General features: G+C 35.3%; 1 protein-coding gene across 7 annotated transcripts in view; it reads left to right on the forward strand.

The window, feature by feature from the left end:
- The window catches only part of CENPC (centromere protein C), a 91,760-nt gene that overhangs the window by 19,583 nt on the left and 44,295 nt on the right, over window positions 1-27,882 (forward strand). For 6 of the 7 annotated variants that reach the window (XR_009540304.1, XR_009540305.1, XM_060148082.1 and 3 more), the window contains exons 5-8: window positions 1,513-1,618; window positions 12,167-12,452; window positions 13,701-13,916; window positions 17,264-17,874. Coding sequence is in view for 5 of the 7 variants with exons in the window: in XM_060148082.1 (XP_060004065.1) it covers window positions 1,513-1,618; window positions 12,167-12,452; window positions 13,701-13,916; window positions 17,264-17,874 (1,219 nt within the window). In the remaining 2 variants the exon portion in view is untranslated. The remainder of the gene's footprint in view (window positions 1-1,512; window positions 1,619-12,166; window positions 12,453-13,700; window positions 13,917-17,263; window positions 17,875-27,882) is intronic. The other variant, XM_060148084.1, reaches the window with a different exon arrangement.

The following is a 27,882-nucleotide window of genomic DNA, read 5'->3' on the forward strand; positions in this document are numbered from 1 at the left end:
CAATGTAGTGGCTCCATTATTTACATATTTCCCTATTGGTAGGTTTTTAGATTTTTTTCCCTCTATTCATTATAATAATGATGTAGTGAACACCTTTGTTTATGCCTCCTTGTTTGCATTTGTAAATTGAATTTCTCTAGGATATGTACTTTTAAAATGAAATTGTTAAGTATTGTCAATTTTTTCTTCAGAATGGTCTATTAGTTTTCTTTCCCACTTGTAATGTGTGGATGAGATTTCTCTTTTCTAGAATTAAAAAATTTACGACTTGATATATTTCAGATTTTCAAAAGAAAGCATGTTATGTACATAAGGTATTAAAAATAACATAAATGAACACCCATGTGCCCATTTCTCAATGTTAGAAATACCAGTACCTTTGAAGCACCTGTGTGCCCCTTTGTGATCTTATTCTTTTGCCTCTCCTTCCTGCACAGAGGTAACCGCTGTGTTGAATTTCATGTTCATCATTCCCATCTTTTGCTTTATATCTTTACCACACGTGCGTGTGTGCTGACATTTGTGTCAATATTTCTTTCACTACTTAAGACAGATCCTGCTACCATTCACATGTTGGGTGCTTCACTAGATAGGACTCATGAGACTCCACTTGTAGTTAGTTGTACTCATGACTGAGATTTGTTATAGGCATATAGTCAGGATACACAGCCAGATCAGTAAGAGAAAAGTACACATCAGGCAGAGTATGGTGGAATCCATGTCAGGCTCTCCAAAGGGGCCACACAGAGTGCACTCTTTGCATCCAGCAGTAAAATGCTATAAAACATGTACAGTCTTTCTGCCCTGGGAAGCCTTCTGAGATTTAGCCTGTTTTTATTGGGAGCTGGTTATATTGGTACCCTCTGCCCACCAAAATTCTGTATTGTCTGAAGGAAAGAAGGAAGGTGTTCACCATAAATCACATTGTTTATACAAACAGTCTAGGCAGGCTGGCATAACAGGTTCCAGTTGGTAATGGAGGAAACATTCTGAAAGCCAAGACGCTGTGTGCCAGCCAAGGGCTAGTCCTGTAAGCAGGTTTTTAAGTGATCAGACCTGGTGCATTAACTCTTTCCTGCATAGAGTGAATTTCTAAATACTATATATATTTAGTGTTTTACATGTTTTTGCATCTATTCTGAACTTAACGTAAATGAGATTATATACTTGTGTGACTTTCTTTTTGTTTAACATAATCATTCATGTATGCTGTAGTTTATTCCTTTCACTGTTGTATTTGTGATATTGTGATATATGACTATACGGTAATTTATTTATCCAGTCTTCTGGCAGATTAGGTTTTTAAAAGTTGTTCAGAGCAACATTGCTTCTGTGATAGGTTATATGAAATTTCAGCTTTACTATGAAATTGGTTTCTAAGGAGTTAAGTATGCAGCTTTACCAGCTGGTTTATTGTTTTTAAAAATACTTTCTTTTTTCAATTGAAGAACAAATGTGTTTAATCAAAATTGGTAATTTAATAGAATAGATCTAATGTTGTATCTCTTTTAGACTCAGTGCCAGAAATCACATCCAAAGTCAGGTACAGTTTCTTCAAGGAAGAAAGAAGCCCCTCTGCAGTTAATTGTGGAACCAAGTGAAGCTGTCAACAAATCAGGTTGGTAGCATCCCCATGGGTGATATTTGCCTAGATATATTTAAAGAGTTAGGGGCTCCCCTGGTGGCGCAGTGGTTGAGAGTCCGCCTGCTGATGCAGGGGACACGGGTTCGTGCCCTGGTCCGGGAAGATCCCACATGCCGCGGAGTGGCTGGGCCCGTGAGCCATGGCCGCTGAGCCTGCGCGTCCGGAGCCTGTGCTCCGCAACAGGAGAGGCCACAATAGTGAGAGGCCCACGTACCGCAAAAAAAAAAAAAAAAAAGAAAAGAGAAATGCTGAAGGTAGCACATATGTCGGCTTGAGTCACAAGGTCAGGGTCAGCCTAGACAGAATTGTGAAATGGATGCAGTTGTTTCTGAGTCCCTCTCAAGTCCACTGTCAGTGTATTTTTTTTTAAAAAAAACATGAATAAGTTTTATTTTTAATTTTATTGAAATAGAGTTGATTTACAATGTTGTGTTTAATTTCTCCTACACAGCAGAGTGACTCAGTTATACATATATATTCTTTTCCATTATGGTTTATCATAGGATACTGAATATAGTTCCCTGTGCTATATAGTAGGACCTTGTTGTTTATCCGTCCTATATATAATAGTTTGCATCTGCTAATCCCAAGCTCCCAATCCTTCCCTCCCCACTTCCCCTCGGCAACCACAAGTGTGTTCTTTATATCTGTGAGTTCATTTTTGTTTCATAGATATGTTCATTTGTGTTGTATTTTAGATTCCATATATAAGTGATATATGGTATTTGTCTTTCTGACTTACTTCATTTAGTCTGATAATCTCTAGGTCTATCCATGTTGCTGCAAGTGGCATTACTTCTTTCTTTTTAATGGCTGAGTAATATTCCATTGTATATATGTGCCACATCTTTATCCATTCATCCAACTGTGGACATTTAGGTTGTTTCCATGTCTTGGCTATTGTAAATAGTGCTGCTATGAACAAAGGGGTGCAAGTATCTTTTCGAATTATCGTTTTATCTGGGTATATGACCAGGAGTGGGATTGCTGGATTATTTGGCAACTCTGTTTTTAGTTGTTTTTTTTTTTTTTTTTTTTTTTTTGCGGTACACGGGCCTCTCACTGTTGTGGCCTCTCCTGTTGTGGAGCACAGGCTCCAGAGGCGCAGGCTCTGGATGTGTAGGCTCAGCGGCCATGGCTCATGGGCCCAGCCGCTCTGCGCCATGTGGGATCTTCCTGGACCGGGGCACGAACCCGTGTTCCCTGCATCGGCAGGTGGACTCTCAACCACTGCGCCACCAGGGAAACCCTATTTTTAGTGTTTTGAGGAACCTTCATACTGTTTTCTATAGTGGCTGTACCAATTTACATTCCTACCAACAGTGTAAGAGGGTTCCCTTTTCTCCACACCCTCTCCAGCATTTATTATTTGTAGACTTTTTAATGATGGCCATTCCGACCGGTGTGAGTTGGTACCTCATTGTTGTTTTGATTTGCGGAATAATAAGTTTTATCTGATTATTATGTGTGTTTTTGTTTTAGTGGTAGGAGCGTTCATAGGATGTGGTAAGAGACATTAACTAAGAATTATTATAGGGACCATAGCTTTAAGAGTTTTCAAGTAGATTTTTCTTTTCTTTTCTTCTTTTTTTTTTTTTAAATATTTATCTCATACAGTTTCTGTGGGTCAGGAATTCAGAAGCAGCTTAGTTAGGTGGTGCTGGCTTGTAATCTCATGAGGTGGTAGTCAAGATGATGGCCAGGGTTGCAGTCATCTGAAGGCTTGACTGAGGCTAAGGATGAATTTCCAAGATGACACTCATGTGGGTCTGGTTGCCGGCAGGAAGCCTTAATTTCCTCCCATGTGGGCCTCTCCATGGGCTCCTTGAGCATTTTTTTTTTAACTAAGGTATAATTTACATAATATTAGTTTCAGGAATACAACATAATGATTTGATATTTGAATATATGTGGTCAGTGTTTTTTCTCTCTGTTGCATTTCCTTCAGTCATTTATATGTGCTGCCAGTTTTTAAAGTTTTATTTGCATTTTTCAAATTAGAAAAGTCCTTCATTTGGGGTGAGTCAAAGATTTAAAAGAAAAAGCTACTAATCATTACTCCCCTCATCCTGCTGAGGTAGCCTTGAATCCTTCCATATCTTCATTGGTGCTCCTGAACGAACACATATATAAACGTGTTTGTGCGTGCATGCGTGCTTTCAGAAGAGGCTTTTACAATTTCCTTTTATACCAGCAATGTAAGAAAGTACCTTTCACCTGATAGTGTATTTACTATTCTATTGAACTTTTTGCCAATTTGATCACTATTAAATGATCTCAATGTTACTTTAGTGATTACCACTGAGTTTGAACACCTTTTCATAAGTTTACTGGCTATTTGAAATACCTTTTTATCTTTTCATATCCTTTGCCCATTTGTTTTTTCTAGTTTATGGGAGATCTTTAAATTGAGTATCTGTAACTGTTTATCTGTAATTTGTGTAATTTATCTGTTATTTATCAGATATTTTTCCAAATGATCCCTAGACTATTACAGATTTTGGTTATAGTATCTTATATGATGGATAACGTTTTTTATTTTAATTGTCAAATGTGTGTGTGTTTGTTTTTTTCAATAGCTTTTGAGTTTCCTGTTTTGGTTAAAAGGTCTGTTTTATCCTAATGGTATATGTAATATCTTACATTTTCATCTTAACATCTTTTTTTCTTTTTAATTTAAATTCTTAATCCATCTGGAATGTGCTTTGGTGTATAATGTGGCATAATGTTATAATTTTGTTTTCTTCCTTATGGTCAGTTGTGCTAGTTCCTTTTATTACATAATCCATTCTCATATGAATGTGCTACTTTTATCATGTATTAAATCTCATATATCATTCAATATACTTTTGAATTTTGGTCCATTTGTTTATTCTTAATGTCAACACAATACTGTTTTACTAATTGTAGTTTTATAGCACATGCTGATATAAAGGTATCTATTTATATATATACTTCTGATACATGCCACTCTTCTGCCATTCTTAGACCTTTTTAATTTCTATGAATTTTGTGTATTCAGTTTCCAATAAAATTTTGTTGTGATTTTAACTAAAGTTGCATTTAATTTGTATAGTAATTTTGTGAAAATTCATATTTTTGCGTCATTTAGGTTTTCTACTTAAGAACAAATATGTCATATATTTACGTCCTTCAAAAGTGTGTGAAGGGTACTGTCAATAGCATGAAAGGATAACCCACAAAATGGGGGAAAATAATTGCATATAGTATATCTCATAAGGCAGTAGTCTCCAACCTTTTTGGCACCATGGAGCAGTTTTGTGGAAGACAATTTTTCCGTGGACTGGGGGTGGGGGGGCGGGTGGTTTTGGTGTGATTCAAGCACATTACCTTTATTGTGCACTTTATTTCTATTATTATTACATTGTAAGATCCAATGAAATAATTATACAACTCACCATAATGCAGCATCAGTGGGAGCCCTGAGCTTGTTTTCACTTGCCAGTCACTGATAGGGTTTTGATATGAGTCTGCAAGCAATTGATTTATTATGGTCTCTGTGCAGTCAGACCTCTCTGCTAATGATAATCTGTATTTGCATCTGCTCCCCAGCGCTAGAGTCACCACCTCTGTTCTACCTCACATTAGATTCTCATAAGGAGCATGCAAGCTAGATCCCTTGCATGTGCAGTTCACAGTAGGGTTCGTGCTCCTATGAGAATCTAATGCCACCAATGATCTGACAGGAGGTGGGGCTCAGGTGGTAATGCGAGCAATGGGGAGCAGCTGTAAATACAGGTGAAGCTTTGCTCATTCACCTACTGCTCACCTCCTGCTGTGTGGCCCAGTTCCTAACAAGCCATGGACCAGTACTGGTCTGTGGCCTGGGGGTTGGGGACCCCTGTAATAAGGGATTTATATCCAGAATACATAAAGACTTCCTGTAACTCAACAACAACAAAAATAAACATCCCAACTGAAAAGAGAAGAGGACTTGAATAGACATTTGTCCAGTTGGCCAATGAATGTGTTTTACCTGCCTTCACTAATTGAGTTTGGTTTCAGACTTGCATGTCCTTCAAGTGGCTTGTAACCTGAACAAGGTATTTGCCTGAGTTGTTTTCTGGGAACTTCAGGTCAGCTGCATCTAGTTTGTGCTGAGCTGGTTAAGACTGAATAGAACCACCCTTCAACTGGTTATGCTTAAGGGTCCACTCCAGTAACCTTTTGACCGTGCAGAGGCCTGTGCAGAGTGATGATTATTGCAACTTTTTTTCAGTCACCTTTCCCCAAGCTCCCCACGCCTCAGATCATCTTGCTTGGCTGCCTTGCAAATAAACCCTCTCTTTGCTGCAAACCTTGTTGTCTCAGCATTTTGGCTTGCTATGCATCTGGCAAGCTGATAACAACTACATGAAAAGTTGTTCAACATTGTTAGTCATTAGGGAAATGCAAATCAAAACCCCACAGAGATACCACTTTGTACATATTAGGATGGATATTATTACTTTTTAAATAAAATAAAAGATGTTGAGAATGTGGAATTTATAGAAACCCACATGCATTATGCAGCCAGTGGAAAAAGTTTGGTTGTTCCTCAAAAAATTAGGTATTAAGTAGCATTTCTACTTCTAGGTTTATATTCAAAAGAATTGAAAACAGGAACTCAAACAGATACTTATACCCCAATGTTCATAGCAGTATGATTCATAATACCCAAAAGGTGGAAACAACCAAAGTGTCCCATGAACGAGTGAATGGACAAACAACATGTGATACATGTGTAGAGTGGAATATTATTCAACCATAAAAAGGAATGAAGTTCTGATACATGCTACAACATGGAAGAACCTTAGAAACATTATGCTAAATGAATGTACTTCTGGACTTCCCTGTTGTCTTTCCCTTAGTGATTTCTAGTCTTGATTTCTTTATGGCATAGCATATATACACTATGTCATTTCATTTTAGTTCTTTAAAATTTGTGAAAATTTGTTTTATTTGTTTTATGACCCAAGATATTGTCTGCCTTTATGAATGCTTCATGGGCATTTGAAAAACAAGTATTCCATTGTTGAGTGCAGTTGACCATAAATGTCAATTATGTTGTATTACTAATTTTTATACATTGATGCAGTTTGCTAAAATTTTGAGAATTTTTTGCATCTAAATTAATGAGAGATAGTGGTCTGTAGTTTTCTTTTTTATGCTGTATTTGTATGGTTTTGGTATCAAGGTAATGCTCACCAACCTTATAAAATGAGTTGGAAATTATTCCCCCTTCTAATTCCTAGAAGGGCTTATGTAAAATTAATTTTAATTCTCTGATTTTTTGGTATAATATTCTCCAGTGATATCATCTGGTCTGTGGCATTTCTTTTTCAAGAGCTTTTAAGTTACAAATTCAATTCTCTAATAGTTATAGGACTATTTAGGTTATTTATTTTATCCTGGCACATTTTTGATAGTTTATGGTTTTTGAAGAATTGGTCCATTTCTTCTAAGTGGTTGAGTTTATCAGCATAAAGTTGTACATAGTATTACTTTGTTATCCTTTTTTTTTTTGTGGTACACGGGCTTCTCACTGTTGTGGCCTCTCCCGTTGCGAAGCACAGGCTCTGGACGCGCAGGCTCAGTGGCCATGGCTCACGGGCCTAGCCACTCCGCGGCATGTGGGATCTTCCCGGACTGGGGCACGAACCCGTGTCCCCTGCATTGACAGGCGGACTCTCAACCACTGCCCACCAGGGAAGCCCCACTTTGTTATCCTTTTAATGGCAGCAGGATCTGTTGTGATATACCGTTTTATTCTGGATATTGTTGATTTGTGTCTTGTCTTTTTGTCTTTGTTAAAGGATTATCATTTTTATTCACTGTTTTAAAAGAACTAGCTTCCTGTTTCAGTAAGTTTTTGTGTTTTCCTGTTTTTAGTTTCATTGATTTCTGCTCTTATTTTCTCCATCCTTGTCCTTGGTTTGGGTTTATTTTGCTCCTTTTTTTAGTTTTTGAGGTAGAAACTTTATTTTATACTTTAGTTTATAATCCAGTACTATTTTATTAAATTTGTTACTCAAACTGTTCCAGCTTTGGCCATTAGAAAGCTCTTTCACTGGCTCCTATGCCCCTTTGATGGACCCCATTTTTGTTGTTATTGCTGTTGTTTTTAACATTTCCTTACCTTCTGGAACTACAGGATGCTCCAGGCCCAACTTACCCTAGAATCAGCCATTTCTCCAAGGAGCCAGTGGTTCCTTTTACTGGAGAATGGTATTAGGAACCAAGATCTGGGTGCTAGGTGTGCTGTTTCTCCTGGGGCGTTAATGCTTCAAGACTGTCTCAACTGACAGAGCAAGGAAATATATGTGTGTATGGTAACTGGTATATATATACATATCTATAAATATTTTTCTGTGTAACTGTATCTGTATTAAGTTAAACATGAATTCATATTGATGTTTCCAACTGTAATTTATTACCACATGGGTTATTCTTGCTTCTTTGCCTTGCTTATCTGTAAACGTCCACTCTGTGTGTAAGAAACTTGGCACTTACCATTCACCATCTACCTACTTAACTTTTTGTTCCTATATGCATGTATAACAGTATCAGAATTGTTGACTTAAACCCATGGAAAACAATTTTATCTACTGGAGTACAGTGCTTATGTACAATTTCTTTATTGTACTTAATTTACAATATTGTGTTAGTTTCAGGTGTACAGCAAAAGTGATTTGGTTATATATATATATATGTATGTATACATACATATACTTTTTTCTTGATTCTTTTTCATTATAGGTTATTATAAGATACTGAATATAGTCCCTGTGCTACACAATAAATCCTTGTTGTTTATCTATTTTATATATGACAATGTGTATCTGTTAATCCCGTACTCCTAATTTATCCCTCTCCTTCCTTCCTCTTCGGTAACCATAAGTTTGTTTTGTGTCTGTGAGTCTGTTTGTGTTTTGTTTTATTTTTCAGATTTCACATATAAGTGATATCATATAATATTTGTCTTTGTCTGACTTACTTCACTTAGTATGACAATGTTATGTACAATTTCTTTAGCTTTTAGTTTTACAGACTCCATTTCTAACCTTACTTAGGTCAGCATTTTTCCTCACCCCCGTAAGTGAGGTTGTTGTATGTATCATGTCATATATCATATCACATCATATATCATAGAATGTGGTATATGTGATACTGTGTGACTTCCAAGGTTAGGACATAAAGGGCTTCTGCTTGGCTCCCTCCCTTTCTCCTTATTTCCCTCTTAGGATACACTCTACCTTATTACCCAGACATCATGCTGTGAGGAAGCCCAAACTAGCCTACTTGCAGACATACATAGACAGCAATATTTCTTCGGCCTGCTGCCAGCCTCAGATGTTAGACATGTGAGTAAGCAAGCTTTCAAATCGTTCCAGGCCCCAGACTTCATGGAGTAGAGACAAGTCATCCCTGCTTGTGCCCTGCCAAATTCCGGCCCCACAGAATAAGTGAACATAATATATGGTTGTTTTATGCAGCCAAGGCATGGAGTTACTTATTATGCAGACAGAGTAACTAGAACAACTCCCTAATTCCCAACTGACATACTGTTGTCATATATTTTATTCCTGTTATCCTGTATTTTAATTCTGCTGTGTATTTTGATATCTTTTATCTCTATAAGACTTTATTTTTGTTTTAATCAGTCAGTGTTTATATTTACACATACATCACTGTGCTCTTTATTCCTTTTAAAAAATGATTTTAAAAAATTACGGTAAAATAATATAACAAAATTTACCATTTTAAACATTTTTAAGTGTACAGTTCTTTGGCATTAAGGACAGTCAGGTTGTCCAACTGTCACCACCATCCATCCACAGAACTTATTCATCTTGCAAAACTGAACCCATTAAACAATCTCCCCCTACCCCCCAGCCTCTGGTAACCACACTTCTACATTCTGTTTCTGAATTTGACTACTCTAAATACCTCATATGAGTGGAATTGTTCAGCTTTTGTCCTTTTGCAACTGGCTTATTTCACTTAGCATAATGTCCTCAAGTGTCAGCCAGGTTGTAGTGTGTGTCAGGATTTCCTTTATAAAGCTGAATAATATTTCACTGTATGTATACCATATTTTGTTTTGTCCATTTATCCATTGATGGACATTTAGGTGGTTTCCACCTTTTGTCTTTTGTGAATAATGTTGCTGTGAGCACAGATGTACAAGTACCTCTTGCAGCCCCTGCTTTCAATCTTTTTGGATATATAGGCAAAAAAGGAATTATTAGATCATATGGTAATTGCATTTTTAATTTCTTGAGGAGCGACCAAGCTATCTTCCATAGTGGCTGCATCATTTTACATTCCCACCAGCTGTGTGCAAGGGTTCCAGTTTTTCTGTATACTCACCAACACTTGTTAACTTGTTATTTTCTCCTTCCCTCCCTCCCTCCCTCCCTTCCCATCCTAATGGGTGTGAAGTAGTATCTCATTGTGGATTTGTTCATCATTATCGTCATTAGGGAATTTTAAATTAAAACAACAGTTAGATACCACTACACAGCTATAATGGCTAAGATCCAAAAGCTGGGTCTCTTTTGTAATTCCTGTTTCTTTGAGAGTTTCTGTCTTTTCATTTGTTTCAAGAGAATTTATAATTGAACATTAAGACATTTTTATGGTGGTTGGTTTAAATAAATTCTTGTTAAATAATTCCAGCATCTGATTCATATTGTCCATTTGCATCCATTGATCGTATTTTCTTCTTCAGATAGTGTTTTTTCTTTCTTTAAAATTTTTATTATGATGAATCATTTTGATTGTATCCTCAACATTTTGGTTATTATGTTAAGGGACTCTTCATTGTATTTCAGTCTTGTTATAGTTGCCCTGTTTTGGTTTAATGTGAAGGCTCTTGCCTATTTTTGTGGAGTTTATTTCCAATGACATTTAAGTGTTTATAGAGTTCTAGCAGTGGTATTTTGGTTTGTTTCATTTTCTGATGCTACAGGGGATTCACCACATTATCCGTTGTTGCTTAAGGCTTGAGGTTCCTAGCAAATATACCTTCTTCCAGCTTTCAGAGTTCTGTTATTATTGTTTAAGTTGTACTTAAAGGGAGAAGCAGGAGAAAGTGAGTCTATGTAATTTTGTTACAGAACCAAAAGCCATTTTGGCTTATTTTAAATTTTTAATCTTTTCTTTTTGAGAGTATGAATCAGTATGAGTACTACCCAGCCATTCTACTTTTTCTTTGATATTTGAAGGTTAAGGGTTAAGAGAATATATATTTCTCTTTATATAGCTATAAAGATATATGTGTATAATATATATTCTCTTTGTATAGATATAAAGATGTATGTGTATATAAATATTCCCCCTATATATACATATATTTTATATAACTATATATATCTGTTCTATATGTATATGTGTATGTATATGTATAAAAGTGTGATCATCTAGCTGCCCTAGTTTACCCAACTCTTAACCTAAAGATTGAATCTCATAATTTCTCTAGGATTACCTGTTACTTATTTTAGCTATGTAAAGATTTATTTAAATCTTTAAAAGAATTTTTATTTTATTGTGGTAAGAACATTTTATTTTATTTATTTTTTAAAATTTTATTTATTTTTGGCTGCATTGGGTCTTTGTTGCTGCGCACGGCCTTTCTCTAGTTGTGGCAGGCTGGGGCTACTCTTCATTGCAGTGTGCTCATTGCGGTGACTTCTCTTGTTGCAGAGCATGGGCTCTAGGCATGTGGGCTTCAGTAGTTGCAGCACGTTGGTTCAGTAGTTGTGGTGCATGGGCCCTAGAGCGCACGGGCTTCAGTAGTTGCGGCATGCGGGCTCAGGAGTTGTGGCACACGGCCTCAATAGTTGTGGCTCGTGGGCTCTAGAGTGCAGGCTCAGTAGTTGTGGCACATGGGTTTAGTTGCTCTGCGGCATGTGGGATCTTCCTAGACCAGGGCTCGAACCTGTGTCCCCTGCATTGGCAGGTGGACTCTTAATCACTGCACCACCTGGGAAGTCCCAGTAAGAACATTTTTACATGAGATCTTCCCTCTCAACAGATTTTTAAGTGTACAATATTGTTATGTATAGGCACAATGTTGTACTCTAGATCTCTAAAACTTATTTATCTTGAATAACTGAAACTTTACACCTGTTAATTAACAACTGCGAATTTCTCCCTTTTCCCAGTCACTGGCAACCATTATTCAAATCTCTCCTTCTCTGAGTTTGACTATATTCAAATCTTGAATAAATTTACTATATCAATAATATTAACTGTGAATTTTCTCTGTTTGAGGATTTTTTTCATTTTAGAACTGTGGAGCATGGACCAAATACACCTTTCAGTTTATTAATTTCATAAATTAGAACTCTTAAAGTACTTGTGTATTTTAATCCTAGATCTTTGATTATAAACTTAATGACCTGTGAGTCTTCTGGAAACTTTCTAATGAAATTGTTGCCATATTTTAAAAAGCACATTTCGTTCTAGTATTATTATTTAAAGAGTTTTTAATATCTTCATGTAATTTTCTTCTAGTTCAGGCCCATGAGGTTCATCAGGAAATTTTGGCAACTGATGTTCATTCTAACAATACATCTGACTTGAGAAAAATGTCAAGTAAAAAACTAAAAGATCATCACAATGAAGCTGATGAGGAATTTTACTTATCTATTGGCTTACCTTCTGATCATCTGGATGCAAAAGCATCTTCATTGCAAAAGACTATTCCATCTGTTGCCCAAAAGAGAGAGACCTATACTTCTGAAAATTCAGTAAATATGCTGCCTTCAAGTACAGAGATTTCTCATAAAACCAAAAAAAGGTGAATTTTTGTTTATTTAAAAGATATTAATCTTACTATAACTATTTTATCTTATGTTAAAAAGTGAGTAATTTAGTCTTTTAGGTATTTTATGGTAAGTATTGAGGAATATTAACATGTTTTGAGAAAAACATAATATACATTCAGTATATATTCAGTTTATATTTAATATGGAAGGCCTTAAAGTGTTCTTCAGAGACGTTTGGGGGTAAACTTTTCTATGGTCTTTGGAAAAGCATGTTTTTTTCTTTTTTCTTTAAGATTTTTATTTTAAAATACTGTAGACATACAGAAGATAACAATAGGCACTCACATATTCAGATTTGACATATGTGAATATTTTGTTATATTCAGATCTTTTTCTTTTTAAAAAATGTTTTTTATTGAAGTATAGTTGAATTACAATGTTGCGTTTATTACTGCTGTACAGCATAGTGACTCAGTTATACATATATATACGTTCTTTTTCATATTCTTTTCCTTTATGGTTTATCACAGGATTTTTTTTTTCCTTATAATAAGTTTTCTATAACTTCCTAAGAGAAACAATTTGTATTTTCTCTATGTTATTTTTAATTATAAGGGTAGGTGTATATCAGGTCATCTCAGGGTAGCAAAGAGTAAGTTTTGTTGGGGATGAGTTGTGGTAAACCCACATCCATTTCTTGGGGCTTTCCCTTTGGCCTTTAAGAAGCAAAATAGATTGTTCAAGGTCCTTTGGTATTGGGAACCTCTGCCATGAGTGTAATATCTTTCTAGGGTCTTGTGTGATTCTTGGAGCTGAGGAGTTAAGTACATTCTAAGATTTTGCTATTCACAGTGTGATCTGCAGCTCAGAATCAAGAGCAGTGGCATTATCTGGAAGCCTGTTAGAAATATAGAATCTCAAACCCCATGCTAGACCTACTGAATCAGAATCTACATTTTAATAAGATTCTCCAGATGATTCAAATTCATATTAAATGTTTGAGAACTAGTGTTCTAAGCTACACATTTCTTTGTTATATGATTTAGCCATTCTTTTTCTCTCTTATTTTTTTCTATCAACAAATACAAAATTTAATTTTTCTGAGCAATTTGCCTTGTGTATGTTGTGTAAGAGAAACACATCAGCATTTATAATTTTTAAACAAAGGCCCACTGGAAAATTTTGTAAGCAGTTGTATTGTTACTGTAAGGGAGTTCAGGAATACTTATAACTCAACAAATGGTGGGAACATTCATCATGTCTTCCTTTTAACCTTTTAGGTTAAACTTTGAAGATAAAGATGATTTGAAGAAAGTAGAAGTAACGAATAAAGTATCAGAAATAGAGGATAAAGTTTCAGAAGGACCACAAGAGAGGAAACAGTTAGGAACATCTCAAAAAAGAATACAAGATTCAGAATGTGAAGATCAACCACAAGCTAGAAAGAGTTTTTCAACATTGTTTTTAGAAACTGTAAAAAGAAAAGGTGAATCCAGGTGAGTTATTAAGAAATGGTCCACATTTTTCTTTCACATTCTTTGAATAGTATCTAAGGATTCTTAGTGATATTTAACTAGAAGTTAATCTTAATTGACACAATTTTTAATTGAAATTATGTCTAACCCATAAGGAGAGAGTAGTTTCTTACCAGTAAATTAATTCCAAAGCCATCATTTAAGTGATATTAAATTAGATGTGAAAGAAAAGTTTATTCAGCTTTCATTGCTTCTGTTCATCAGCACTTTCTAGTATGTATGAGATCAAAGAATAAAGACAGTATTTAGAAATAAAATTATGTCAGGGTGCCTGTATTTCACTGTTAAGTGTTTTAAATATTTTTTCTATTTCTTTTGATTGTGTTAGTAAAAGGATAGTCCTAAAATAAGTTTTAATCTGTTTTTGCCTACTTAAAAACCTTCAGTGGTTCTACAGTATCCATACAGTGATTCTTAACTGGCTGCACATTAGAGTTAACTAGAATTAATAGCAGCTAGGGTTGAGAAGCACTGGTCTATAGAATAACTTGAGATTTGTCAGCTAGTATTTAAGGCCTTCACTGTCACTAGTGAACTGTTTCTACCAACTTGTCATACATATTTGCAGTTGTCCTGGCTTTGGCGTACCTTTCCCCCTTGTCGTATGCCAATTTATATTTTATTCTAAGGTCCATGGTTGTAGGCTTCTGATTTTTTCCAAGTCCCACTCCGGTGTTTTTTAAAATAGTTCCTTGCCTTGTATTATAGTTTAGCTATTTTATATATCTTTCTTAGTAGGTTAAGACATGAGCCCTTCTTTCCAGGAGTTTAGTTTCTTTTGTATTTTCTGTGAGATCTATCAGAATGCTAGTGAATATATTAGGAAGGTTTTATAAAAAACGTATTGAGTGAATGAAATTCCTCTTTGGTTCAGTCTGTGTTCCATAGTTGACTCCTCCCTCCCCCCACCCCTCCAGTCTTCCTCCCTCTCCCCTCGCCTTTCTGTGTGTGTGTGTGTGTGTGTGTGTGTGTGTATATGCAGTATATATATATATACATATATATATATGTGGCATCTTTTATCCCTTGTATGGATGTTGTCCCCATAATCTGATAGAAATATGTTATACTTAGGGGCTAATTATATCTATGTCCAAAAAAGTAATTAAGTATTTTTTAATGTGCTGTGGTTTTTTTTTGAAAAACTAGCGAGTAAAGTGTATGTTTAATTGCTGTAGCCAGATGTAACTACTCACTATTACTTGTGCTTTCCTGCTCCGTTTCTGTGCTTATGCTCTTCCTTATGATTATCTTTCTTGTATTTCCTCATGACCAAATCACATCCATTCTTCAAGATCCAACTCAAATGCCACAGAGTCTTTCTTGATTTTTTTCCACCTAGCCCAGAAATTTACATTTCACAGTGCCGGAGGCTGGGAGGTCCAAGATCAAGGCTCAGGTAGATTCACTGTCTGGTGAGGCTTGCTTCCTGGTTCATGGATGTCTATCTTATTGCTATAACCTCAAATGGTAGAAGGTAGTGAGGGGGCTTTCTGGGGTCTCTTTTATAAAGATACTAATTCATTCATGAGCCATTCCACCCTAATGACCTAATCACTTCCTAAAGTCCCCACCCTCAAATACCATCACGTTGGGGATTAGGTTTCAATTTGTGAATTTTTGAAGGATATAAACATTTGATCTATAGTAAGTGTCAAAGTTGTTTCCTAAGGATATCTTTGGTTTGAATAACCTTGAAGTTATGGAAGTCTCTTTAATAGAGGAGTGGATTTAGAGAGTTCTTGTTGGCTGGTTTCGGAAGGCTTTATTTTTAAATACTTAGCATTACTTCTTTAATATATAGAATTAATAGATATTACAGATAACATACAATAAAGCAAATTAAACATTTATATCAGATTGGCTTTTTCTTTAAGTGCTGAAAAATAATATTTCTGTTTAAACATGGTCTTCTATTTATATATTATGTGGTCTATTTATATTGACTTCGCTTTTTTATTAGATTTTCTAGAGTTTTCTAATTATATAAACTTGTAAGTCTACCTATTAGAAGACAGTATATTTCTTAGCATATATGTGTATAAATTTTTTACATTATAAGGTTTTATCAGGGGTTTGAGATTAGAGACGTAGAGAAGGCATTTTCATTTTATAATCTTTTTTTATATCTTAAAAATGAGGAAAAAAAAAGACATGATAATCCAGTTCTTCCATTCTTGCTTTTCTTCTACTGTGTATAAAAATAGTTAAGCATCCTTACTCAGGTGAAAAAGGCAGAAACAGGAGTGTATATGCTGGCTTTGGAATTTGGATGTTTACCCTAGGTGTTTATTTTTGCATATTCACTCCAATATGTGGTTTGCTCAAAGCTGTTGTCATAAAAAGGAGGGAAATGCAAAATGACTCCATCAGATTACCATCTTTTGAATAATTCCATCCTTTTTTAGAAAATTTTTCCAACTAATTGGAAGAGATGCTGTGTAAGCCCAGTGTGCTTACCTTTCTAGATACACTTCATTTATTTCTATACTCTGCTTACAGTATTAAAACACGTATGAAAATGTGTGAATTATCCAACTTGGAGTGAATTTTTACATCATATAATTTAGTCTGTAATTTTGTAGTGTTTTATTAGACTATTAGACTAGAAGGTATCTCAGAAATAATCTTGTTAAGGGATGTTAAGGGATTCAGGCCCCAAGAAACATCCATATAAACAAAATATAACATTATATATAATAATGGCATGCATTTTTGTACTGTAAGTCAATGTATCTGGGCTATATTTATACATCTCTGGGTTTTATCTGTTTAATGTATGTAATGAATAGGGGAATGTCAAATTAGTTGATGCAGTAGAGATTCCTTCCAGCTCTAAATATCTATGATCCCATTAGTGTAATAAATGAGTATGCTCAGATATTATAGAAATGTAAAAGGAGGGAAGGTTTTTTAAAAAAAATATTTATTTACTTATATTTGGCTGCGTTGGGTCTTAGTTGCGGCACGTGGGATCTTCCGTTGTGGTGCACGGGCTCCTCATTGTGGTGCATGGGCTTCTCTCTAGTTGTGGCGTGCGGGCTCAGTAGTTGCAGCACATGGGCTCAGTAGTTGTGGCCTGCAGGCTTAATTGCCCCATGGCATGTGAGATGTTAGTTTCCTGACCAGGGATCGAACCCACATCCCCTGCGTTAAAAGGCGGATCCTTAACCACTGGACCACCAGGGAAGTCCCAGGAAGGATTTTAATGGGGAAGGAAAAATTGAGGGGACATGTGAACTGCTCTTTAAAGCAAAGGTAAAAGCTTTACTTTTTGAGCTATTATTTATTGTAACATTCTGTTTTAGTTCTGTTGTTAGGCATATAGCAACTGCTCCACCTCATTTATCTCCTGCAAATAATATGAAGTTATTAGAAGATGAATTTATAATTGATGAATCAGATAAAAGTTTTGCCAATCAACCATGGATTAATATACCGAGGAAGACTGGGCCTCTGAAACAATGCACAGTATCTCCTGCTGAGAGCACTGTACTCCTTCAAAGGAAGAAGTCAAGAGAAAAACATGACAGTGTATCATCTACAAGTTTGAAAAGTGGCAAACATCCTGGTAAAGCTCACCCAGTAGAGAAATCTCAGTCCTCTGAACAAAAAATACTGGGTGGGAGTTGTGCTTTGACAGATGAAATGGAAAATAATTGTAAATCTTCAAAATATGAAATGTATTCTGAGAATGCAAAAAAATCATCTGGAAACAAAAGGACTATAAAACAAAAACGGGGAACAAAATTTAAGGCCAGTGTAGTTGAAGAACAAGTTGACATGGAACAATCTAAAGGTAAAAATATAAATATATCACATATTGCCCAAGACAGGTTCCAAAGAAATTCAGACCGAAATATGGACGAGGGTGAAGAGATAAGTGTTCACACTTCCAGAAAACAGTTGCTACCTCTGGGTAAGTATTTATATTTATATGTATAAATACTTATAACGTGAGTATTTATATGTAATGTAAAGTGGTAGAATATTATTCTACCACTTTGTGTTTTTGTGATACTCCTATTTAAGCTTTGGGAAGTAGGCAAAGTAAACGTAAATCTATACAGAGCCTCAAAAGCCTACAGACTCTTTTCTAGAATCTCTTTATTTTACATATAATTCAACTCCAGGTCAACTCCAGGTCACTTGACTTTTGTGTAGCTTCTAAAATGGCAGCATATATAAAGGGAAAAGTAAAAGGTAAAGAAAGGCTTAGTAAACCAGGTAGTTACCAGAACACAAATAAGACAGCATCATATATTCTTGAGGCTTATTAAAATATAAATTGGGAAAAAATTAAGCTAGTGGGGCTAGTTCTTGTAGATAAAAGTTAATACTCTTCTATTCCATTATTTACTCATTATTTATTTATTATCCAAACTGGGACATTTGAGAATGGGAGAGGATGTCAGGACAGTAAGCATAAACTGGGATTGTCCTGTCAAACCTGAAATATGGCCACTCTCCTTATGTCATCACTGTATAGTGATTGAGATTTGTAATGGTGACACTATCATGAAGAAAAGATCAATTTGTGCTTTTTGTATCACTTTTTTAAATTGAAGTATAGTTGTGTTTCAGATGTACAGCAAAGTGAATCAGTTATACATGCACACACACACACACACACATATATTCTTTTTCATGTTCTTTTCCCTTATAGGTTATTACAAAATATTGAGTATAGTTCCCTGTGCTATATAATAGATACTTGTTGGTTATCTATTTCATATATAGTAGTGTGTATATGTTAATTCTAAACTCCTAATTTATCCGCCCTTCCCCCCACCTTTCCCCTTTGGTAACCATAAGTTTGTTTTGTATGTCTGTGAGTCTATTTCTGTTTTGAAAATAAGTTCATTTGTATCTTTTTTTTTTTTTTTGGTAGATCCACATATAAGGGACATTATATGATATTTGTCTTTGTCTGGCTTACTTCGCTGAGTATGATATTCTCTAGGTCCATCCATGTTGCTGCAAATGGCATTGTTTCATTCTTTTTTTATGGCTGAGTAATATTCCACAGTGTGTATGTGTGTGTGTATATATACACACACACACACAACACACACACATTATACATCACACCTTCTTTATCCATTCATCTGTGGATGGACATTTAGGTTGCTTCCATGTCTTGGCTATAGTAAATAGTGCTGCAGTGAACATTGGGGTGCATGTATCTTTTCCAATTACAGTTTTCTCTGGATATATGCCCAAGAATGGGATTGCAGATCATATGGTAATGCTATCTTTAGTTTTTTTTTAGCATCTTTATCGGAGTATAATTGCTCTCTTTAGTTTTTTAAGGAACTTCCATACTGTACTCCACAGTGGCTGCACCAATTTACATTCCCACCAACAGGGTAGGAGGGTTCCTTTTCCTCCACACCCTCTCCAGCATTTGCTATTTGTAGACTTTTTGATGATGGCCATTCAGACTGGTGTGAGGTGATACCTCATTGTAGTTTTGATTTGCATTTCTCTAATAATTAACAGTGTTGAACATCTTTTCATGTGCCTCTTGGCCATCTGTATATCTTCCTTGGAGAAACGTCTGTTTAGATCTTCTGCCCATTTTTTGATTGAAGTTGTTTATTTTTTTGATACTGAGCTTCATGAAGTGTTTGTATATTTTGGAGATTAATCTCTTGTTGGTTGCTTCGTTTCCAACCAAATATTTCCAATGGGGAAATATTTTCTCCCATTCTTTGGGTTGTCTTTTTGTTTTGTTTATGGTTTCCTTTACTGTGCAAAAGCTTTTAAGTTTAATTAGGTCCTATTTGTTTATTTTTGTTTTTATTTTCATTACTCTAGGAGGTGGATCCAAAAAGATATTGCTGTGATTTATGTCAAAGAGTGTCCTGCCTATGTTTTCCTCTAGGAGTTTCATAGTATCCAGTCTTACATTTAGGTCTGTAATCCATTTGAGTTTATTTTTGTGTATAGTGTTAAAAGAATGAAATTAGAACATTCTCTATCTGTGGCTGACAAGTTTTCCCAGCACCACTTATTGAAGAGATTGTCTTTTCTCTATTGTATATCCTTGCCTCCTTTGTAAAATTAATTGACCATAGGTGCTGGGTTTATTTCTGGGATTTTTGTCTTGTTCCATTGGTCTGTATGTCTGTTTTTGTTCCAGTACCATACTGTTTTGATTACTATAGCTTTGTAGTATAGTCTGAAGTCAAGGAGCCTGATTCCTCCAGCTCTGTTTTTCTTTCTCAAGGTTGCTTTGGCTATTCGGGGTCTTCTGTGTTTCCATACAAATTGTAAAATTTTTTATTCTGGTTCTGTGAAAAATGCCATTGGTAATTTGATAGGGATTGCATTGACTCTGTAGATTGCCTTGGGTAGGATAGTCATTTTGACAATACTGATTCTTCCAATCCAAGAACATGGTATATCTTTCCATCTGTTTATGTCATCTTCGATTTCTTTCGTCAGCATCTTATAGTTTTTGGAGTACAGGTCTTCTGCCTCCTTAGGTGGTTTATTCCTAGGTATTTTATTCTTTTTGATGCAATGGTAAATGGGATAGTTTCCTTAATTTCTCTTTCTGATCTTTTGTTGTTAATGTATAGAAATGCAACAGATTTGTGTTTTAATTTTGTATTCTGCAACTTTACTGAATTCATTGATTGGCTCTAGTAGTTTTCTGGTAGCATCTTTAGGATTTTCTATATATAGTATCATGTCATCTGCAGACAGTGACAGTTTTCTTTCTTTCTTTCCAATTTGGATTCCTTTTATTTCTTTTTGTTTCCTGATTGCTGTGGCTAAGACTTCCAAAGCTGTGTTGAATAAAAGTGGTGAGAATTGGGCTTCCCTGGTGGCACAGTGGTTGAGAGTCTGCCTGCTGATGCAGGAGACGCGGGTTCGTGCCCCGGTTCGGGAGGATCCCACGTGCCGCGGAGCGGCTGGGCCCGTGGGCCATGGCCGCTGGGCCTGCGCGTCTGGAGACTGTGCTCCGCAACGAGAGAGGCCACAACAGTGAGAGGCCCGCGTACCGCAAAAAAAAAAAAAACAAAAAAAAAACAAAAGTGGTGAGAATTGGCATCCTTGTCTCGTTCCTGATTTTAGAGGAAGTGCTTTCAGCTTTTCACTGTTGAGTATGGTGTTGGCTGTGGGTTTGTCATATATGGCCTTTGTTATGTTGAGGAATGTTCCCTTTATGCCCACTTTCTGGAGAGTTTTTATCATAAATGTGTGTTGAAATATATCACTTTTTAAGTAATAGAGAGAAAAGGTATTTTTTACAGAAAGAATTTTCTCCAGAATAGTTAATGGAATAGAAAACACTTACCAAATGTAATTGCACTTCATGTGTGCATAATATAATTTAATCCTTCTCAACAATCCTATATGGTAGGAGATAACACTCAAAAGAAGTTAAATATTGGTCCAGGATCTGTCCCAACATAGAGCCCATATTTTCTCAGCTGTATCAAGAAGTTTTGAAATAAGTGAAAACGTTTTTGATGTTCAAATGGAAAAACTGTTATTTAATGGGGAAATTTTCTTGACCAAAAATGTTTTTGCGCCTGCAGGTTCTAAATATACTATACTCTGTTGTGTATATAGAGAGAAGAGAAAGTATATTAAAGCACAATATTTGAGCTAATTTTTAATTTAAAAAATTCCACTTTAATATAGTTACCACTCAGTTATTTTAGCTTTCTTTTTGTATAGTCTATAACATAGACTTTATATCACCTGAAATAATAGTTGTCAGACTTCAATTTTGCCTGTATGTGCCTTTGCATATTTGAAAAATTCTGCTTAGAATAGAAGGAAAAGTGACCTATTTTGTGGCCCTCTTATAAATGTCAGACATGCACCACATCTTTTTTATTGGAATTATTCTTTATTTTTTTGTTTATTTCAGTTTCTTGTTAGCAGTTGTTCATTTTAAGGAAATACAACATGGAGAATCTGACTAAACTGAAGGTGATAGTTAACATTACAAGAAAGCAGTTTTCTTACTAGTTCTTTAAGTAGAATATGAATTCACAAAATTTGAAGGTACAAAATTTTGATTTATCTATAATTTCTTAGGAAAAAACATTACATCAAGAAAGTGTACTTGCAAGATACTCTCTGAAACTATTGTTAAAGACTTATTGAGTACTTGCTATATATTGTACACTAATTTTCATGTATATTAAATTTTTCTTATCTAGGTTTATTAGTGAATATAGCATTCTGTATTAATTTCCTTTTGCTCTCATAACAACTTACTACATACTTAGTGGCTTAAAACAGCACACATTTATTATCTTACCGTTCTGTGAGTCAGGAGTCTGAAATGGAATTTACTGGGGCAAAATCCAGGTGTTGACAAGGTTTTTTGTTCCTTTTTGGTGGTTCTAGGAGAGGATCTGTTTCCTTGCTTTTTCTACCTTCTTGAAATCACCTATGTTCCTTAAATTATGGCTCCCCTTTCACATCCTCAAAACCCGCAATGCCAGCCTTTTTATTGTTTCAAATTTCTCTTGCCTCTCTTCCATCATCCCATCTCTCTCCCTCTTACCACAGCTTTTAGGGATACATGTCATTAGATTGGGCCAACCTGGATAATCCAGCATAATCTCACTATTTTAAGGTTTATAACCTTAATCATATCTCTAAAGTCTCTTGCCAGGTAAGATAATATTTTCACAGATTTTGTGATTAGGGTGGGTGCATCTTTAGGAGGCTGTTATTCTGCCAACCACATCAGTTTTCAAAGACTAAAAATATTGAGATAATTTAATTCCAAAGATATTTTACTCTGAGGATAATTTTCCTTTAGTTCACAAGCACTTGACATACTCTCGTAATGCCTAAACTGATGACCTGGATTGAGCAAATTAACTTTTCTACTTTTGTTGTCTCACAGGCTTCTCAAGCTGAACATGCTGGAAACTAAATTCCTCCAAACTTCTTCCTCCTCTCGTTTTCAGTGTCTTCATAAAATGGAGCCATAATAAATCTATTAGCTCAAGAAAGAAATCTGATTCATCTTTAGCTCCTGTTTTCTTTACCTAGCAAACCATATAAGTCAGTAAGTCTTTTGATTTCTTCCTAAGTAGCTTTCAAATCTGTTATTTCTCTCCATTCCTCCTGCTACTCCCCTTAGCGAAACTAGAGTAATTTATTTCTTAGAGTATTGTAGCAGTTTATGCATATACCCTCTCACTTTTCTCTTCCTCTCCAGATTCATCTCCTGGGTTGCTTTATAATGAAATTTTTCCAGTTCCATGAACAGACCACTTTCACAAGTGGGCCTTTAAATATACCCTTCCTTTTTTTTTTTTTAAATTAATTAATTAATTTATTTTTGGCTGCACTGGGTCTTTGTTGCTGCGCACGCACTTTCTCTAGTTGCGGCGAACGGGGGCTACTCTTTGTTGCGGTGCATGGGCTTCTCACTGCCGTGGCTTCTTGTTGCGGAGCACAGGCTCTAGGTGCATGGGCTTCAGTAGTTGTGGCTCGCGGGGTCTAGAGCGCAGGCTCAGTAGTGCTGGCGCACGGGTTTAGTTGCTCCGTGGCATGTGGGATCTTCCCAGACCAGGGCTCGAACCCATGTCCCCTGCATTGGCAGGCGGATTCTTAACCACTGTGCCACCAGGGAAGCCCTCTTCCTTTTACTTAGAAAATTTTTCCTAAATATACTCTGGGTTCCTTACCAAACTTTGTACTCGATTTAAATATCACTTTACTTGATAATTATCCCTCAACCTGGTATGTTCCTATATTTGCTCTAATAGCACTCTTCATTTTCAGACATATAATTACTTGCTGAATTTGTCTTGTACTCTAGAGTCTGGACTGAGAGCTCCATGAGAACAGGGACTATATCTGTCCTATTCCTAAAATAGCCCCCGTATCTTAGCCTTAGCATTTCTGTGGGTCACTGGAATATATTATCCACAGTGACAGAAGTATTACTCTATTTTGAATGAATATTTTTGCTGTGTTTATTTAAAAATGCCCACCTTCAGAATCCTATTCCTGTACATATAAATATACAAAATTTTCTACAGTAGTCACCTCTTTTCTGGTTGTTTCCCTGCTTATGACATATGTCTCCTCAGTTCTAAGTCACCTCTCTTCACATTACCAGCTGTTTCATATATCAGCTTTATTTCCTGTATGTGTTCCTTTTTTATCAGTTTTCTAAATTTGTTGTCATTCAGTTTTTAACCTTTCCTGATCTGGAACTGGATTCTGAAATGATGTTCTTAATTGGTTTGTTTTTTACTTTGTAAGATTTTTTTTTCCTATATCACTGTCTGAATAAATCTTTGATGATAACATTTTCCCCCTCACATTCTTTTGCTTTAAATCATTATTCACATTAGTGTTTGAGTCAATTCATGAACATGGACAATAATCTCTGTCATCATAAGCACCTCTCACTTGTTAGAGCAGTTCCTGAGGATATTTTTGAGAAGCGTAAGGGAGGAACAAGAAGGGAAGAAATAGAAGAAAAGAAGTTGGAGAATAGAGATGAGATTGGAGAGGGGCTGGAAAATGATGCTCATCAGTGAGGATTCTTGCTGTTGTACAAATAATTCCTTAAACTACTAATCACTGTCAACCATGTTGAAAGTTCTCATTCTTGCTTTAGTGTTTTGTAAATTGACTCTTTATTATTTTCTATATCTACTCCCTAAAAGATCTTATTTACTGACAAGGTTTACTTTGTGGTAACTCTTCTAATGTCTTCCATTATCATCACTTCGAAAGTATTGGTTGATACTATCAAGCATAATATTGGTAAAATAGATTATTTTCTTTTTTTAATTAAAATTTTTGTGCCTGGTTCAGTATAATTAAGGTGAATATACCTTATAAGCATGAATCAGTTCTCTTTTATCAGTGTTTTATCCCAAATTTAAAGTACTGCCAAATTCTGTAACTTATTCTTAAAGTAGAATCAGAGAGTGATACTGCTCTCCTTAGAGATTCAAATTCATGACAGAATTTGGCTCATTTTATCCTTTACCCCTCTACTCCCCAGTCAAATTTAACTGGGAGAATGACTAAAGCACCTAGAACAGTGCTTTTCATATTTGCATGTGCATTTGAATTCACTGAGGGTCTTGTTAAAATACTGATTAATAAACTGATTTAGTAGGTCTGGGGTGGGACCCAAGATTCTGTATTTGTAAACAGTCTATTCCAGGTGATGCTGGTATAGCTGGTTTGTGAACCACATTTTTTTTTTGTGAACCACATTTTGAGTATCAAAATTTAGATAGTATCTAAAATAACTCATGCTGGGTAGCAGTTTTGCCAGTATCACTGCCTAGTGAAATATAGGCTTCAACCTGAATTCATTATTTTAATGCGTATTTATTGAGAGCCTGTGTACCAGACATAATGTTATATGTTATAGGTAATAAAGATGACTAAGATGTAGTTTTCATTCTAGCCTAATTAAGCACCTGCTAACTTCTGATACTGTGATATTCTGGTTCTCCATGTTCTTTGTTTGATTTCCTTCTCTGTCTTTTTATTGATTACTTTTTCTCATTTCATCTATAAATTTTGATGACGGTCTCTATATTTCCCAAGTTTAATAGTTTTCCTTCTGTTCTTCCTTTACATTCATACCTTGAGAATATTTTTTCTTTGCATTAGATATCAACTCTGTCTGAATTAGTTCCCCAAATTTACCTTCTTAGTGATAGCTCTAGTCTTGTATGTCCAGATTTCAACCCCTATTATGCTGTCCTTTCTTCTTTTTATTCTGTATAATTTAATACTTAATTATGTGGTTATATATGCCTACTCTGTTGGCCTTATATACTATTTTCTGTTTGTTTTTGTTTTTTTCTTCCAGTTTTATTGAGATATCATTGACATACAACACTATATAAGTTTAAAGTATATAGCATAATGATTTCACTTACATACATCATGAAATGATTACCACAGTAAGCTTAGTGAACATCTGTCATTTCATACAGATATAGAATTAAGGAAGTGGAAAAAAATTATTTTCCTTGTGATGAGAACTCTTTGGATTTATTCTCTTAACAACTGTCATACATAATGTACAGCAGTATTAATTATATTTATCATGTTGTACATTACATTTCTAGTAATTATTTGTTATAATTGGAAGTTTGTACCTTTTGATTGCCTTCATACAATTCTCCTTCCACCCCTACAACCTCTGATAACCACAGATCTGATGTATTTTTCTATGAGATTATTTGTTTTTGAAGTATAATTGACTACAACACTGTGTTAGTTCTTGTCACACAACATAGTGATTCAGTATTTCTATACATTTCAAGCTGATTGACATGACACATCTAGTTAAGATCTGTCACCATACAAAGATGTTACATAGTTATTGATTATATTCCAACACCATATGTTTCATACCCATGACTCATTTATTTGCAGCTGGAACTTTGTACCTCTTAGTTTCCCTCCCCTATTTATTTTCTTCCATATCCCCTCCACATGTTTGTGTTTTTATACTTGTTTTCTAGTCTCATAGTGCTGTGGTCAGAAATGTTGCTTAATATGATTGCAGTCTTCTTACGTTTACTGAGACTTGTTTTGTGGCCTACCGTGTGATCCATCCTGCAGAATGTTCCATGGGCACGCAAAATTTGGATGGAATGTTCTGTATATATCTTTTAATTCCATCCGATTTAATATGTCGTTTAAGGCCAGTGTTTTCTTGTTGATTTTCTGTCTGGATGATCTGTCCATTGATGTAAGTGGGGTTTACACTTTCCTACTCTTATTTTTACTATCAGTTTCTCCCTTTATATCTGTTAGTATTTGCTTTATATATTTAAGTGCTCCAATGTTGGATGCATATATATTTACAATTGTTATATCTTCTCCTTGGATTGATCCCTTAACCATTATATAATGTCCTTTGTTTCTTGTTAGAGTTTTTGTTTTAAAGTCTGTTTTGTCTGAAATAAGTATTGCTACCCCAGCTTCCTTTTGATTTGCATGGAACACCTTTTTCCATTCCCTCACTTTCAGTCTGTGTGTGTCTTTAGATCTGAAGTGAGTCTCTTGTAGGTAGTATCTATATGGGTCTTATTTTTCAGTCACTCTTATTTCTTTTGACTGGAGCATTTAGTCTATTTACACTTAATTATTAATAGTTATTTGTTGCCATTTTGTTAATAGTTTTGTAGTTATTTTTTGTTCCTTCTTTTGCTCTCTTCCCTTGTGATTTGATGTCTACCTTTAGTGTTATGTTTGGATTCTTTTTTCCTTTTTGTGTATATGTCTGTTATGGCTTTTTGGCTTGTGGTTAACATGGAATTTATATATAGCAATCTATATGTATTACATGATTATTTTAAGTTGCTGATCTCTTAAGTTTGAACGCATTTTAACAACCCTGCATTTTACCCCGTATTTACCGTGCTTAAAATTTTTTGACCTCGTATATATATCATGTTTTATTTATCCTTTAACTACTATCCCATAATTACGTTATGGATATAGACGACTTACTACTTTTGTCCTTTAACCTTTCTACTAAGTTTATAAGTGGTTGATCTACTACCTTTCCTGTATATTTGCCTTTACCAATGAGATTTTTCCTTTCATGATTTTTATATTCCTAGTTGTGGCCTTTTCTACTTAAAGTTCCTTTAACACTTTTTATAAACCTGGTTTCATGGTGCTGAACTCTTTTAGATTTTGCTTGTCGATAAAACTTTTGGTCTCTCTTTCAAATCTGAATGATAGCCTTGCCGGATAATCTTGTTTGTAGGTTTTTTCCCTTTTGTCACTTTAAATATATTGTGCTACTCCCTTCTGGTCTGCAGAATTTCTGCTGAAAAGTCAGCCAGTAGCCTTATGGAAGTGCCCTTGTATGTAACTAGTTGCTTTTCCCTTGCTGCTCTTAATATTCTCTTTTTAATCTTTTTTTTTTTTGGCCATTTTA

Source organism: Lagenorhynchus albirostris, chromosome 4, assembly GCF_949774975.1.
Source record: "Lagenorhynchus albirostris chromosome 4, mLagAlb1.1, whole genome shotgun sequence".
Taxonomy (NCBI): Eukaryota; Metazoa; Chordata; class Mammalia; order Artiodactyla; family Delphinidae; genus Lagenorhynchus; species Lagenorhynchus albirostris.